The sequence below is a fragment of the Oncorhynchus nerka genome, linkage group LG13 (genome assembly GCF_034236695.1).
Source record: "Oncorhynchus nerka isolate Pitt River linkage group LG13, Oner_Uvic_2.0, whole genome shotgun sequence".
Lineage (NCBI taxonomy): Eukaryota > Metazoa > Chordata > Actinopteri > Salmoniformes > Salmonidae > Oncorhynchus > Oncorhynchus nerka.
The window spans coordinates 46,967,135-46,980,753 of record NC_088408.1 but is presented as its reverse complement, the minus strand read 5'-3'; the positions used below and the strand labels follow the sequence as shown (position 1 = coordinate 46,980,753).

The 13,619-nt window shown below is 41.5% G+C and overlaps 1 protein-coding gene across 1 annotated transcript in view; it reads left to right on the top strand.

Annotated features, from left to right (window-relative positions):
• Positions 1-12,215, top strand: part of LOC115139581 (uridine diphosphate glucose pyrophosphatase NUDT14-like) — a 47,766-nt gene extending 35,551 nt beyond the window's left edge. Inside the window, exon 5 of the mRNA XM_029677130.2 lies at positions 8,442-12,215. Within this exon, the coding sequence (XP_029532990.2) occupies positions 8,442-8,691 (250 nt within the window). The 3' untranslated portion in view covers positions 8,692-12,215. The remainder of the gene's footprint in view (positions 1-8,441) is intronic.
• The last annotated feature ends 1,404 nt before the right edge of the window (positions 12,216-13,619 follow it).

The following is a 13,619-nucleotide window of genomic DNA, read 5'->3' as shown; positions in this document are numbered from 1 at the left end:
ACAGGGATTGGACTGCTGAGGATTGGGGTAAAGTCATTTTCTCTGGTGAATACCCTTTCCGAATGTTTGGGGCATCCGGAAAAAAACTTGTCCGGAGAAGACAAGGTGAGCGCTACCGTCAGTCCTGTGTCATGCCAACAGTAAAGCAACCTGATACCATTCATGTGTGTGGTTGCTTCTCAGCCAAGGGAGTGGGCTCACTCACAATTTTGCCTAAGAACACAGCCATGAATAAAGAATGGTACCAACACATCCTTTGAGAGCAACTTTTCCCAACCATCCAGGAACAGTTTGGTGATGACCAATACCTTTTCCAGCATGATGGAGCACCTTGCCATAAGGCAAAGGTGATAACAAAGTGGATCGGGGAACAAAACATCGATATTTTGGGTCCATGGCCAGGAAACTCCCCAGACCTTAATCCCATTGAGAACTTGTGGTCAATCCTCAAGAGACGGGTGGACAAACATTAACCCACAAATTCTGACGTACTCCAAGCATTGATTATGCAAGAATGGGCTGCCATCAGTCAGGATGTGGCCCAGAAGTTATTTGACAGCATGCCAGGGTGAATTGTCTTGAAAAAGAAGGGTCAACACTGCAAATATTGACTCTTTGCATCAACTTCATGTAATTGTCAATAAAAGCCTTGGACACTTATGAAATCCTTGTAATTATACTTCAGTATTCCATAGTAACATCTGACAAAAATATCTAGACACTGAAGCAGCAAACTTTGGAAATTAATATTTGTGTCATTCTCTCAACTTTTGGCCAAGACTGTACATGGCGGAGACTTAATCAAGCTAGTCGTCTTGACTACTTTCTTATGCCATTCTCTCTGGCACCTCAAGTTTTTTTTGTAACTTAAAATATTTGTAAATATTTTCCTAATTCTGTTTTCTTAACTGTATTGTTGGTTAAGGGCTTGTAGGTAAGGATTTCACTGTAAGGTACACCTGTTGTATTCTCCATATGTGACAAATATAAAATATGATTTACCTAGTGCATTCAGAAAATATTCACACCCCATGACTTTTTCCACATTTTGTTACAAAATGGGATTTAATTGTCCTTTTTTGTCAACGATCTACACAAAATACTTTGTCAAAGTAAAAAAAACAAATCTACCTTTACAATATGCCCAAGAGACCCTCATTAACCGCTCTGGGATAGGTGGGACGGTAGCGTCCCACCTGGCCAAAAGCCAATGAAAATGCAGAGCTCCAAATTCATGACTACGAAAATCAAACTTTCATGAAATCACACATGCAAGATGGCAAATTAAAGCTACAGTTGTTGTGAATCCAGCCAACATGTCAGATTTAAAAAAGGCTTTTCGGCAAAAGCAAACGATGCTATTATCTGAGGATAGCACCATAGTAAACAAAGAGAGCGAAGCATATTTCAACCCTGCAGGCGCAACACAAAACACAGAAATAAAAATATAATTCATGCCTTACTTTTGGCGAGCTTCTTTTGTTGGCACTCCAATATGTCCCATAAACATCACAAATGGTCCTTTTGTTCGATTAATTCCGTCTATATATCCAAAATGTCAATTTATTTGGCGCGTTTGATCCAGAAAAACACCGGTTCCAACTTGCGCAACGTGACTACAAAATATCTCAAAAGTTACGTGTAAACTTTGCCAAAACATTTCAAACTACTTTTGTAATACAACTTTAGGTATTTTTTTTTACGTAAATCATTGATAAAATTGAAGACTGGATGATCTGTGTTCAATACAGGAGGAAAACAAACTAGCTAGATCTGGTCACGCGCCTCTAACAGTACACTTCAAGTTACCCTCGTTCAAGATGGCCGTAATTCTTCATTACACAAAGGAAAAACCTCAATCAACTTCTAAAGACTTGACATCCAGTGGAAGTGATAGGAACTGCAAGAAGGTCCCTTAGAAGTCTGATTTCTCAATGAAAACCCATTGAGGGACCTAAAAAAAAAATCTGAATGGTTTCGCCTGCTAAATAAGTTCTGTTGTACTCAGACATGATTCAAACCGTTTTTAGAAACTTCAGTGTTTTCTATCCAAATCTACTAATAATATGCATATCTTATCTTCTGGGGGTGAATAGCAGGCAGTTGATTTTGGGCATGCATTTAATCCGGATGTGAAAATACTGCCCCCTGTCACCAAGAAGTTAAGTAGATATCGTAAGCCCATGACTCAATAACTATGTTTAAAGTCTTTCAAATGGTGTTTGCTCGAGCATGCCTGGAGTGCCCGATGGACGGGGATTACACTTTTGCTTCAGCACCTCTCACTAATCAAATGGGCCACATGGTCGAGTGGTAAGACTCTTGGCTCCATGCACATGTGGCTCCCGCTGGAGCATGTGGTTCAGTCCCTGTGTGCTCCCTTTTGACTCTCTCCGATCTCCCACTCTGGTTCACTATCTGTCAATAAAGCACTAAAAACAATACATGGAGAGTGACTCTCCTTCGGGGTGGGGAGAACAGCCCTGCAGGAAGCCTGAGCATTTGCCCTACGTTTCCCTGTAAAAAAAAATCCTCAGCAATATACACACAATACCCCACAATGATAAAGCGAAAACAGATTTTTGCAAATGTATTAAAAATAAACACACACCTTAACTCCTCCTGAGTGGCGCAGCGGTCTAAGACACTGCATTCAAATCAAATTTGATTAGTCACATACCCATAATAACATCTACAGTGAAATGCTTGTGTTCCTACTCCAACAGTGCAGTAGTATCTAACTCCACACATCTGTGGCGGAGAAGTCCGTCACTGGCCGCGGGCAGCGTTTGGTACATGAACACACACACATTCATCGTGCCTCCCTGCTCCGTTGTCACCTACTTTAACAATGTGGGTCGACACACAAGTTAACGTCCCTATCTTAGTACATACATTACACACTTTATTCTTACCTCTCGTCAGTAGCGGTTTAAGGTATAAAGAATATACAGACAAGCGTTCATGTTTAATTTAAGCAACATTTATTGTACTTATCAATGTTATGGATGAGTGCGTTTGGTTCTGTTCCCATCTCCATCTCTGTAGCTTCCAGGTATGCTGGGATAAGGACCAGAGCTACGGTAATCGGGCTGGCTTTGTAGTGCCTGTCCTGAATGGCTCTCTCATATGAATGAGCATATTGGAAGACTTCATGTCAGTAGGGGTGGGATTTTGTAAATGTGTTATTGGTATATTGTATCATGAGAAACGTTTTGCAATATCTGCAATTCATTATGTTTAGCTGAGTGGAAAATGTAGGCTTTGATGAAGGTAATTGCTTAATTAATTACTGCTGGGTATGTTCTGATGGGAGTGGCTTCCCCTACAAAAGGAGCCTCTCTTTCAGTTCAAGGGGGGAACCATTTTGGATTGAGCTGTTGATGTGGCAGCGTTGTTTTTAGCTGTCCCATAATGGATACTTTGGATGGCAGTACTGTTGTTTTTCTTCCGGATTCACTATGTAAATAAACTATGTAAATAAACACCCACACGCACAGAAGTACTTTTGCAGCTCCGCCATATTTTTATTTGATAGAGGTTAGGTTTTTCAGTTTAGCCTTCTGGCCTACTCTATGTGACAAATCTAATTTTATTGGTCACCTACACATGGTTAGCAGATGTTAATGCGAGTGTGGCAAAATGCTTGTGCTTCTAGTTCCAACCATGCAGTAATATCTAACAAGTAATCTAACAATTTCACATCAACTACCTTATACACACGTGTAAAGGAATGAATAAGAATATGTACATATAAATATATTGATGAGCGATGGCCGAACGGCATAGGCAAGATGGTATAGAGGTCGACCGATTTATGATTTTTCAATACTGATTTATTGGAGGACCAAAAAAAAGCTGATACCGATTAATCGACCGCTTTTAAAAAATGTATTTATTTATCATATATATATCTATATATCTATAATAATGACAATTACAACAATACTGAATGAACACTTATTTTAACTTAATATAATACATCAAAATCAATTTAGCCTCAAATAAATAATGAAACATGTTCAATTTGGTTTAAATAATGCAAAAACAAAGTGTTGGAGGAGAAAGTAGAAGTACAGTATGTGCCATGTAAAAAAAGCTAACGTGAGAACATATGAAAGCTGGTGGTTCCTTTTAACATGAGTCTTCAATATTCCAAGGTAAGAAGTTTTAGATTGTAGTTATTATAGGACTAATTATCTCTATTCCATTTGTATTCCATATACCTTTTGACTATTGGATGTTGTTATAGACACTATAGTATTGCCAGTGTAACAGTATAGCTTCCGTCCCGATCCTCGCCCCTACCTGGGCTCGAACCAGGGACACATCGACAACAGCCACCCTCGAAGCATTGTTACCCATCGCTCCACAAAAGCCCTTGCAGAGCAAGGGGAACAACCATTTCAAGTCTCAGAGCGAGTGACGTTTGAAACGCTATTAGCGTGCACCCCGCTAACTAGCTTGCCTTTTCATATCGGTTACACCAGCCTAATCTCAATGCTTGAAGCGCAGCGAAGAGCTGCTGGCAAATGCAGGAAAGTGCTGTTTGAAAGATGCTTACGAGTCTGCTGCTAGAATGCTCTATCATAGACTTAATTAAAACATAACACACAGAAATATGAGCCTTAGGTCATTAATATGGTCAAATCCAGAAACTATCATTTCGAAAACAAAACGTTTATTCGTTCAGTGAAAAATGGAACGTTTCCGTATTTTATCTTTAACGGGTGGCATGCCTAAGTCTAAATATTGCTGTTACATTGCACAAACTCAGATGTTCTGTCATAATTATGTACAATTCTGGCAAATGAATTACGGTCTTTGTTAGGAAGAAATGGTCTTCACACAGTTCGCAACAAGCCAGGCGGCCCAAACTGCTGCATATTCCCTGACTCTGCTTGCACAGAACGCAAGAGAAGTGACACAATTTCCCTAGTTAAAAGAAATTAATCTTAGTAGGCAATATTAACTAAATATGCAGGTTTAAAAATATGTACTTGTGTATTGATTTTAAAGAAAGGCATTGATGTTTATGGTTAGGTACACATTGGCGCAACGACAGTGCTTTTTTTCATGAATGCGCTTGTTAACTCATCACCCGTTTTGGAGAAGTAGACTGTGATTTGATGAAAAATTAACAGGCACCGCATTGATTATATGCAACGCAGGAGAAGCTAGTGTCGTGTCTTTACTATCATTAAATTGAAGACTTAGTTTTTATCAAAGATTCTCTAATTAGTATTACGCGATCAAACTGATTAATCATGTAACTGTAATTAACTAGGAAGTCGGGGCACCAAGGAAAATATTGATTGCAAAGTTATAATTTCCCAATATAACCTTTCAGATATTTAATATCTGATCAATTAGTCTTCAAATTAATGAATGATTTACTTTACCTCACGTTAGTCTCATTCCAAACATCGTAAATTTTCTGTACGAACCCAGTCTTCACTGAGTCATCCATACATCAATTGTCTTAAATCATTTATTTATTACTAAGTAATTCACAGAAATGCATAACAAAACAAGGTAAATGTGGTTACAAGAAATGATAGGAGAATGTGCCCTTGTGGTCTAAACCGGCATGGCGGCTTGTTAGACAAAAGGGAAGTGGGGGTCGACTAAAGTCACGAGTTAATAATTATAACAATTGAAATGCTAATCCTTTACACATGAACGCTCACTCATTCGGGAACAATTGCAATCAATATATTTACGCTCAGTGTGTCGTCTTGATCGCTGTTGAGAAGTTTGTTTATTTTGTAGAATTGTCCGTCTCTCTGTCTGCCGTGGTTAGAGGGGATAGTTCAGAGCGACATTCATTCATGTTGTTGTAAAATGGATGTTTCGGCAGTTGTCATTCTTTGCGTTCAATGATACCGAATTCCTAGCTGCAGACTAGTAATTAATATCAAAGTTATTCGGTCGGTATCAATAGTCTAAGAGTTTAAAAGATTCAGCAATGGTCTGCAACCTTCGTCCTCCCGTGATTGAGAGAAACATGGTCTACTTGAGGAATTCTCAAGATTGGGGTTTTATTCGGAATTGCAGAAGAGGGGCTGTCCCAGCATGCCTGACCATAACTGGGCTCATGGGCGGTCCTCTGATTTAGTTCAACTCAAAAGGGAATTGGAGTTTCCTTCATTAAACTATCCAAAATCACATTACACCATTTTACAATGTGGATAGGGGGGTGCTCCCTCTGCTGTTTCCTGAAGTCCATGATCATCTCCTTTGTTTTGTTGACTTTGATTGTGAGGTTTTTATCCTGACACCACACACACGAGGGCCCTCGCCTCCTTCCTGTAGGCCGTCTCGTCGTTGTTGGTAATCAAGCCCACCGCTGTAGTGTATGGCCACACAGTCGTGGGTGAACAGGGAGTACAGGAGAGGGCTCAGAACGCACCCTTGTGGTGCCCCAGTGTTGAGGATCAGCGGAGTGGAGATGTTGTTACCTACCCTCACCACCTGGGTGTGGCCTGTCAAAGTCCTGGATCCAGTTGCACAGGGCGGGGTCGAGACCCAGGGTCTCGAGCTTAATGATGAGTTTGGAGGGTACTATGGTGTTGAATGCTGAGCTGTAGTCAATGAACAGCATTCTTACATAGGTATTCCTCTTGTCCAGATTGGTTAGGGCAGTGTGATTGCGTCGTCTGTGGACCTATTATAGCGGTAAGCAAATTGGAGTGGGTGGAGGTGATATGATCCTTGACTAGTCTCTCAAAGCACTTCATGATGATGATGGAAGTGAGTGCTACAGGGCGATAGTTGTTTAGCTCAGTTACCTTAGCTTTCTTGGGAACAGGAACAATGGTGGCCCTCTTGAAGCATGTGGGAACAGCAGACTGGGATAGGGATTGATTGAATAAACACACCAGCCAGCTGGTCTGCGCATGCTCTGAGAACGCTGCTAGGGATTTCGTCTGGGCCGGCAGCCTTGCAAGTGTTAACACGTTTCAATGTTTTACTCACGTCGGCCACGGAGGAGATCTTTTTGTTTTTTTCTTTTTGTAATCCGTGGTTGACTGTAGACCCTGCCACATACCTCTCGTGTCTGAGCTGTTGAATTGCGACTCCACTTTGTCTCTATACTGACACTTTGCTTGTTTGATTGACTTACGGAGGGAATAACTACACTTTTTGTATTCGGCCATGTTTCCAGTTGCCTTGCCATAATTAAATGCAGTGGTACGTGCTTTCAGTTTTGCTCACATGCTGCCATCAATCCACAGTTTCTGGTTAGGGAAGGTTTTAATAGTCATAGTGGGTACAACATTTCATACACTTCTTTATAAACTCGTTCACCGAGTCAACGTATACGTCAATGTTATTGTCTGAGGCTACCCGGAACATATCCTAGTCCACGTGATCGACGCAATCTTGAAGCGTGGAATCTGATTTCGTCAGACCAGCGTTGGATAGACTTAAGAATAGGGGTGACCTGTTTTTAGTTTCTGCCTATAGGAGGGGAGCAACAAAATGGAGTCATGGTCAGATTTGCCAAAAGGAGGGCAGGGGAGGGCCTTGTGTTCACCGCAGAAGTTAGAGTAGCAGTAGTCGAGTGTTTCTCGCTCGTGTACTGCAATTGATATGCAGATTAGAATTTAGGTAGCCTTGTTCTCAGATTAGCTTTGTTAAAATCCCCAGCTACAATAAATGCATCCTCAGGATATATGGTTTCCAGTTTTTGTAAAACTCCAGTGAAGTTCCTTGATGGCCATTGGTATCCGCTTGCGGGGGGATATACACCGCTGTGACGATAACCGAGGAGAGTTGGGAGATAATACGGTCGGCATTTGATTGTGAGGAATTATAAATCAGGTGAACAAAAGGACTTGATCTCTTGTTTGTTTTAGCTGCCTGTGGATGGTGTTCAACTGATGTGCTGTCTTCGGTAGCAGAAGCAATGGCTGTTGGAACACTTGGATCCCAGCCAGTGTCTGGGGTGAGTGTTCCCATAGGTGCAGGTCTAGGATCAGCTTTCCCTCCCCAATTCAGATCAGCGTCTAGGCGCAACGTCACCCTACACCTCCCACCAAACCTTTTACAGGATGATTTCCTGGATTCCTTGATCATGATTAAGGGACCTTACGTGGCCTCTAGCTGTGGGTTAATTTTAGCTGCCTGTGGATGGTGCTTTGATATGGCTGTCATGTGGGGAGAATTGAGGAATCTAAGTGTAGAGGGGAAGCCTGTCATGGGGATCCTCTATCCCCAGAGAGGATCATCATCATCGCCCTATAGACACACTACACTCACCACCTCCTCTCCACCAACTCCACGCTGGTGGTGTTTCACCTGGGATTGTCATGGCGATCTTTCAAAAGCTTTGGCATTGGTTTGGGAAAATCTTTGATTTTGAACTGACTGCTAAAACCCTCCAAATTTAGCTGGATAACATTTTGACCTTGTGTGTGTCACCTCTCTCTCCGCAGCTCCGGCGTAGGTGTGACAGGAGCCAAGCAGACCATGTTCTACGCCGAGGTGTCGGACGAGAACCGCGTGGGCGAGGGCGGAGGCGTGCCTCAGGAGGGGGAGCTGATCGAAGTGGTCAAAGTGCCCCTCCATGAGGCCATGACCTTTGCCTATGACGAGAGCATCCCCAAGACCATGGGCGTCATCTTCAGCTTCATCTGGTTCCACAACAACATGTCGCCCAAGTACAAGATTTCCACCAACGTGTAACCCACCCAACCCTGTCCTTGCACTCTTGAGCCTGAGGTAGAAGTTGCAGTTAACAACAGATCTGGGATCAGAAGACCCTAACCCCAAGCCTAATCTTTACTATTAAGGGTATGGAGAAAAATATCTGACCCTGTGTCAGTGGTTAGAGACAACTTCAAACTACTCCCAACACCTTGCCTCTGACCATTTCCATATAAAAAGGCCCCGTGGTAACCATTTTTGTCTTGTTACTAACCATCTTCTTTTTTGGGGGTTTGTCAAATTTTTGATCTTAATTACTTTTCCTCTAAAACTTGCCATATTCACTTTTTGTTGTTTGTAACCTTTTCCTCACAGAGGTCACGAAGATGGCGACATCACTCTTGTTCAGAGCTGCTCGTCTGTAGTTGATTTGATCACGTTCCAGGAATGCGAAAATGTTGTTTCTTATTCAGTGCCAGAGTTTATCACATATGACGGTCGTTGCTGAGTCTGTTAAATTGCCACAGCTGTTCCAGGCACGCCTTGCTTACTTTCTCTATGATCTACACAGCCTCAAAGCCAGTGTTTCTCATTCTTGTGTCTTGGGGGGGGGGGGGGGCATTTTTATCCCAGCCAAGCACTAACACTCCTAATTTAACAAATTAATGAGTTGAGTAACTGCTGGGCTAGAAAAAGAATATGGGTCCCCTCACATCCAGGACTGGGAGACACTTCTCTAAGCAATAGTTTGATAGTTGGTTGTTTGATCATGTCTAGAAACAAATCAACATTTCAGTTTGCTTAGGCGTTTAGATATGTTGTAAGCATTGCATTGAATCCAGGGCTGTCACTACAGTAGTGTGTGCTCTGAGGTCACAAGATATTGTACTTTTGCTAGAGGCTTCTTTTAACTACCACAGGAATATCACCTACCTCTACACTGATAAGCTTTATTTCAGTTACTAATGTCACAATACCAGTACCACAACACTCCGTATCACAATACTCAAGAGGTATTGTAAAATCGTGATACTACAATACTCATCACGATAATGCGATAATTGTGAGTATCGTGATACTGCGCATTGTGATAACACTAGTAAACACCATATGATTAATTGTGATATTGTGAGAACCTTCTGGTGGACAATTGCTCTCACACTTATACATGTGTGTTAACAGGAAGGCTTCACCGATACTGGCTGAGAACAACCGCGTTTTTATATGTCTCAGACAGTGTTTTGTTTTTTTCCTAATGAAGGAAAGTGATGTCGAGCCCCTATGAGCCTCCGTAGAATGGAGCAGGGTCAATGGGAGTTTTGTTTTGGGAAATTGAAAACCTAGCTTGTAACATGTCTGAGTAATTTTAGCATGCTACTTAACCCAGCTATCTGGGATAGCACCGTGAGCCCATAGTGCTGTTTTGTGATCCCTTTTTGTTTTTTAACCTGACGCGGGGGGAAAGTTTGGTTGATACCTGCACTGTGTGGGGCTCGAAGGAAAATGGTTGCTCTTTTTAACTTGGGCCATGTCTCAGCTTCACAACAGTTTAATCCTCCCTTTCCCCCATGGCTGTTTTGGCCAGACCACTTCAAGACACCCAGATTTCCACAGAAATCAACAACAGCAGCTATTCAAGTCTATAGTGGTTTGAAACTAGGGTTGCAAAACGTTCCCAGGTTTTTCAGTAAACCCGGATGGAGGATTCCATCCTCAATTATTCCCTCCAGTTTTACTAGAATTCTTTCAAGCGGAATTTCTGAAAAACCTAGGAAATTGGGGAAAGGTTCCGGAATTGTGCAACCCTATTTGGGAAAGAAAGAGCTTAAGACAACAATCACAATCACTTGCTTAACGTCTTAGGTCGAACCGTTTTCCCCCTCTCGATGAGGTGACATTCAGGGATCACCATTCTGCACCTTTTAGCCATAGGCTTTTTAACCCTTGGGTATTGTGCTGATGACATATGTCGTAACATTTCGATGTAGTTTGCCAATATCACAAACTGTCAAAGTCTTAAATGGTTAATTGACAAATCTTCTCAAGAAAACTTTTTGGCAACATATTAATGTGTGGATTCATGGCCCCTTTCACTAAAACTTGGTAAAAAATCAGTGGTAATATACTGAACAAAAATATAAACGCAACATGCAATCATTTCAGATTTTACTGAGTTACAATTCATATAAAGAATTCCGACACTTGAAATTAATTCATTAAGCCCTAATCTATGGATTTCACATGATTGGGAATACAAATATGCATTTGTTGGTTATACATACCTTTAGTACCAGTTAGTACCTGGTGTGACCACCATTTGACTCATGCAGCGTGACACATCTCCTTCGCATAGAGTTGATCAGGCTGTGGAATGTTGTCCCACTACTCTTCAAGGGTTGTGCGAAGTTGCTGGATACTGGAACACGCTGTCTTGCAGGTCGATCCCAAACATGCTCAATGGACAAACATGCCCATGGACAAACTGGGACATTTTCAGCTTCCAGGAATTGTATACAGATCCTTGCAACATGAGGCTGTGTATTATGCTTATTGCGACAGATGAATGGCACGACAATGGGCCTCCAGGATTTGGTATGCATTCAAATTGCCATCGGGTTAAATGTAAATGGCTTATGCCTACCCATAACTTGTATTCTCCCTAACACAAGGTGTGCCTGTGTAATTGTTTTATTTGATTTAACTTGGCAAGTCAGTTAAGTACAAATTCTTGTTTACAATGACTGCCTACCGGGGAACAGTGTTTTGTTTTTTTTTGCTTGGGGATTCGATCTAGCAACCTTTTGATTACTGGCCCAACGCACTAACCACTACCTGCTGTCCCGTAATTATTATGCTGTCAGCTTCTTGATATGCTATCAGGTGGATGGATTATCTTGGCAAATGAGAAATGCTCACTAACAGGGATGTAAACAAATATTTGTAAAAAACATTTGAGAGATATAAGGTTTTTGTGCAAATGGAACTTTTCTGGGATGTTTTATTTTAGCTCATGGGACCAGCACTTTACATGTTGTGTTTATATTTTTGGTGTGTACACACAGTGCACTTGGAAAGTATTCAGACCCCTTCACTTTTTCCACATTTTGTTATTAAATCATTTTTTGTCCCTCATCGATCTACACACAATACCCTTTACATAAGTATTCAGACTCTGTACTCTAGGACGTCTTGATGGTTCCGAAAGTCTAAAATGTAAGAATGATGGAGGCAACTGTGTTCTTGGGGACCTTCAATGTTGCAGAAATGTTTTAGTGCCCTTCCCCAGATCTGTGCCTCGACACAATCCTCTTTCAGAACTTTACAGAAAATTCCTTCGACCTCATGGCTTGGTTTTTGCTCTGACATGCACTGTCAACTATAGGATCTTATCTAGACCAGTAAGATGTGTGCCTTTCCAAATCATGTCCAATCAAGTTGTAGAAACATCTCAAGGATGATCAATGGAAACAGGATGAGCTCAAGTTAGTCTCATAGCAAAAGGTCTGAATACTTAAGTAAATAAGTTATTTGTTTTTTATTTTTAATAAATTTGCAAAAACCTGTTTGCGCTTTGTCATTATGGGCTTTGTGTATAGATTGCTGAGAATTGCTTTTAGAATAAGGCTTCAATGTAACAATGTGCAAAAAGTCAAGGTGTATGTATGTATGTATGTATGTGATTGTTAAACAAATACGTATATTTTATATTTGAGATTCTTCGAAGTAGCTACCCTTTACCTTGACGGCTTTGCACACTTTTCGCATTCTCTCAACCAGCTTCACCTAGAATGCTTTACCAAAAGTCTTGAAGGAGTTCCCACATATGCTGAGCACTTGTTTGCTGCAATCCAACTCATCCCAAACCATCTCAATTGGGATGAGGTCGGGTGATTGTGGAGGCCATGTCATCTGATGCAGCGCTCCATCACTCTCCTTGGTCAAATAGCCCTTACACAGCCTGGAGGTGTGTTCGGTCATTGTCCTGTTGAAAAACAAGTGATAGTCCCCACTAAGCGCCAACCAGATGGGATGGCCTATTGCTGCAGAATGCTGTGGTAGCCATGCTGGTTAAGTGTGCCTTGAATTCTAAATAAATCACTGTCACCAGCAAAGCACCATCACACCTCTTCCTCCATCCTTCATGGTGGGAACCACACATTTTATTTATTTTTATTTCACCTTTATTTAACCAGGTAGGCAAGTTGAGAACAAGTTCTCATTTACAATTGCGACCTGGCCAAGATAAAGCAAAGCAGTTCAACATATACAACGACACAGAGTTACACATGGAGTAAAACAAACATAGTCAATAATACAGTATAAACAAGTCTATATACAATGTGAGCAAATGAGGTGAGATAAGGGAGGTAAAGGCAAAAAAAGGCCATGGTGGCAAAGTAAATACAATATAGCAAGTAAAACACTGGAATGGTAGATTTGCAGTGGAAGAATGTGCAAAGTAGAAATAAAAATAATGGGGTGCAAAGGAGCAAAATAAATACAGTAGGGAAAGAGGTAGTTGTTTGGGCTAAATTATAGGTGGGCTATGTACAGGTGCAGTAATCTGTGAGCTGCTCTGACAGTTGGTGCTTAAAGCTAGTGAGGGAGATAAGTGTTTCCAGTTTCAGAGATTTTTGTAGTTCGTTCCAGTCATTGGCAGAGAAACTGGAAGGAGAGGCACCAAAGAAAGAATTGGTTTTGGGGGTGACCAGAGAGATATACCTGCTGGAGCGCATGCTACAGGTGGGTGATGCTATGGTGACCAGCGATCTGAGATAAGGAGGACTTTACCTAGCAGGGTCTTGTAGATGACATGGAGCCAGTGGGTTTGGCTACTATGAAGCCCAGCCAACGAGAGCGTACAGGTCGCAATGGTGGGTAGTATATGGGGCTTTGGTGACAAAACGGATTGCACTGTGATAGACTGCATCCAATTTGTTGAGTAGGGTATTGGAGGCTATTTTGTA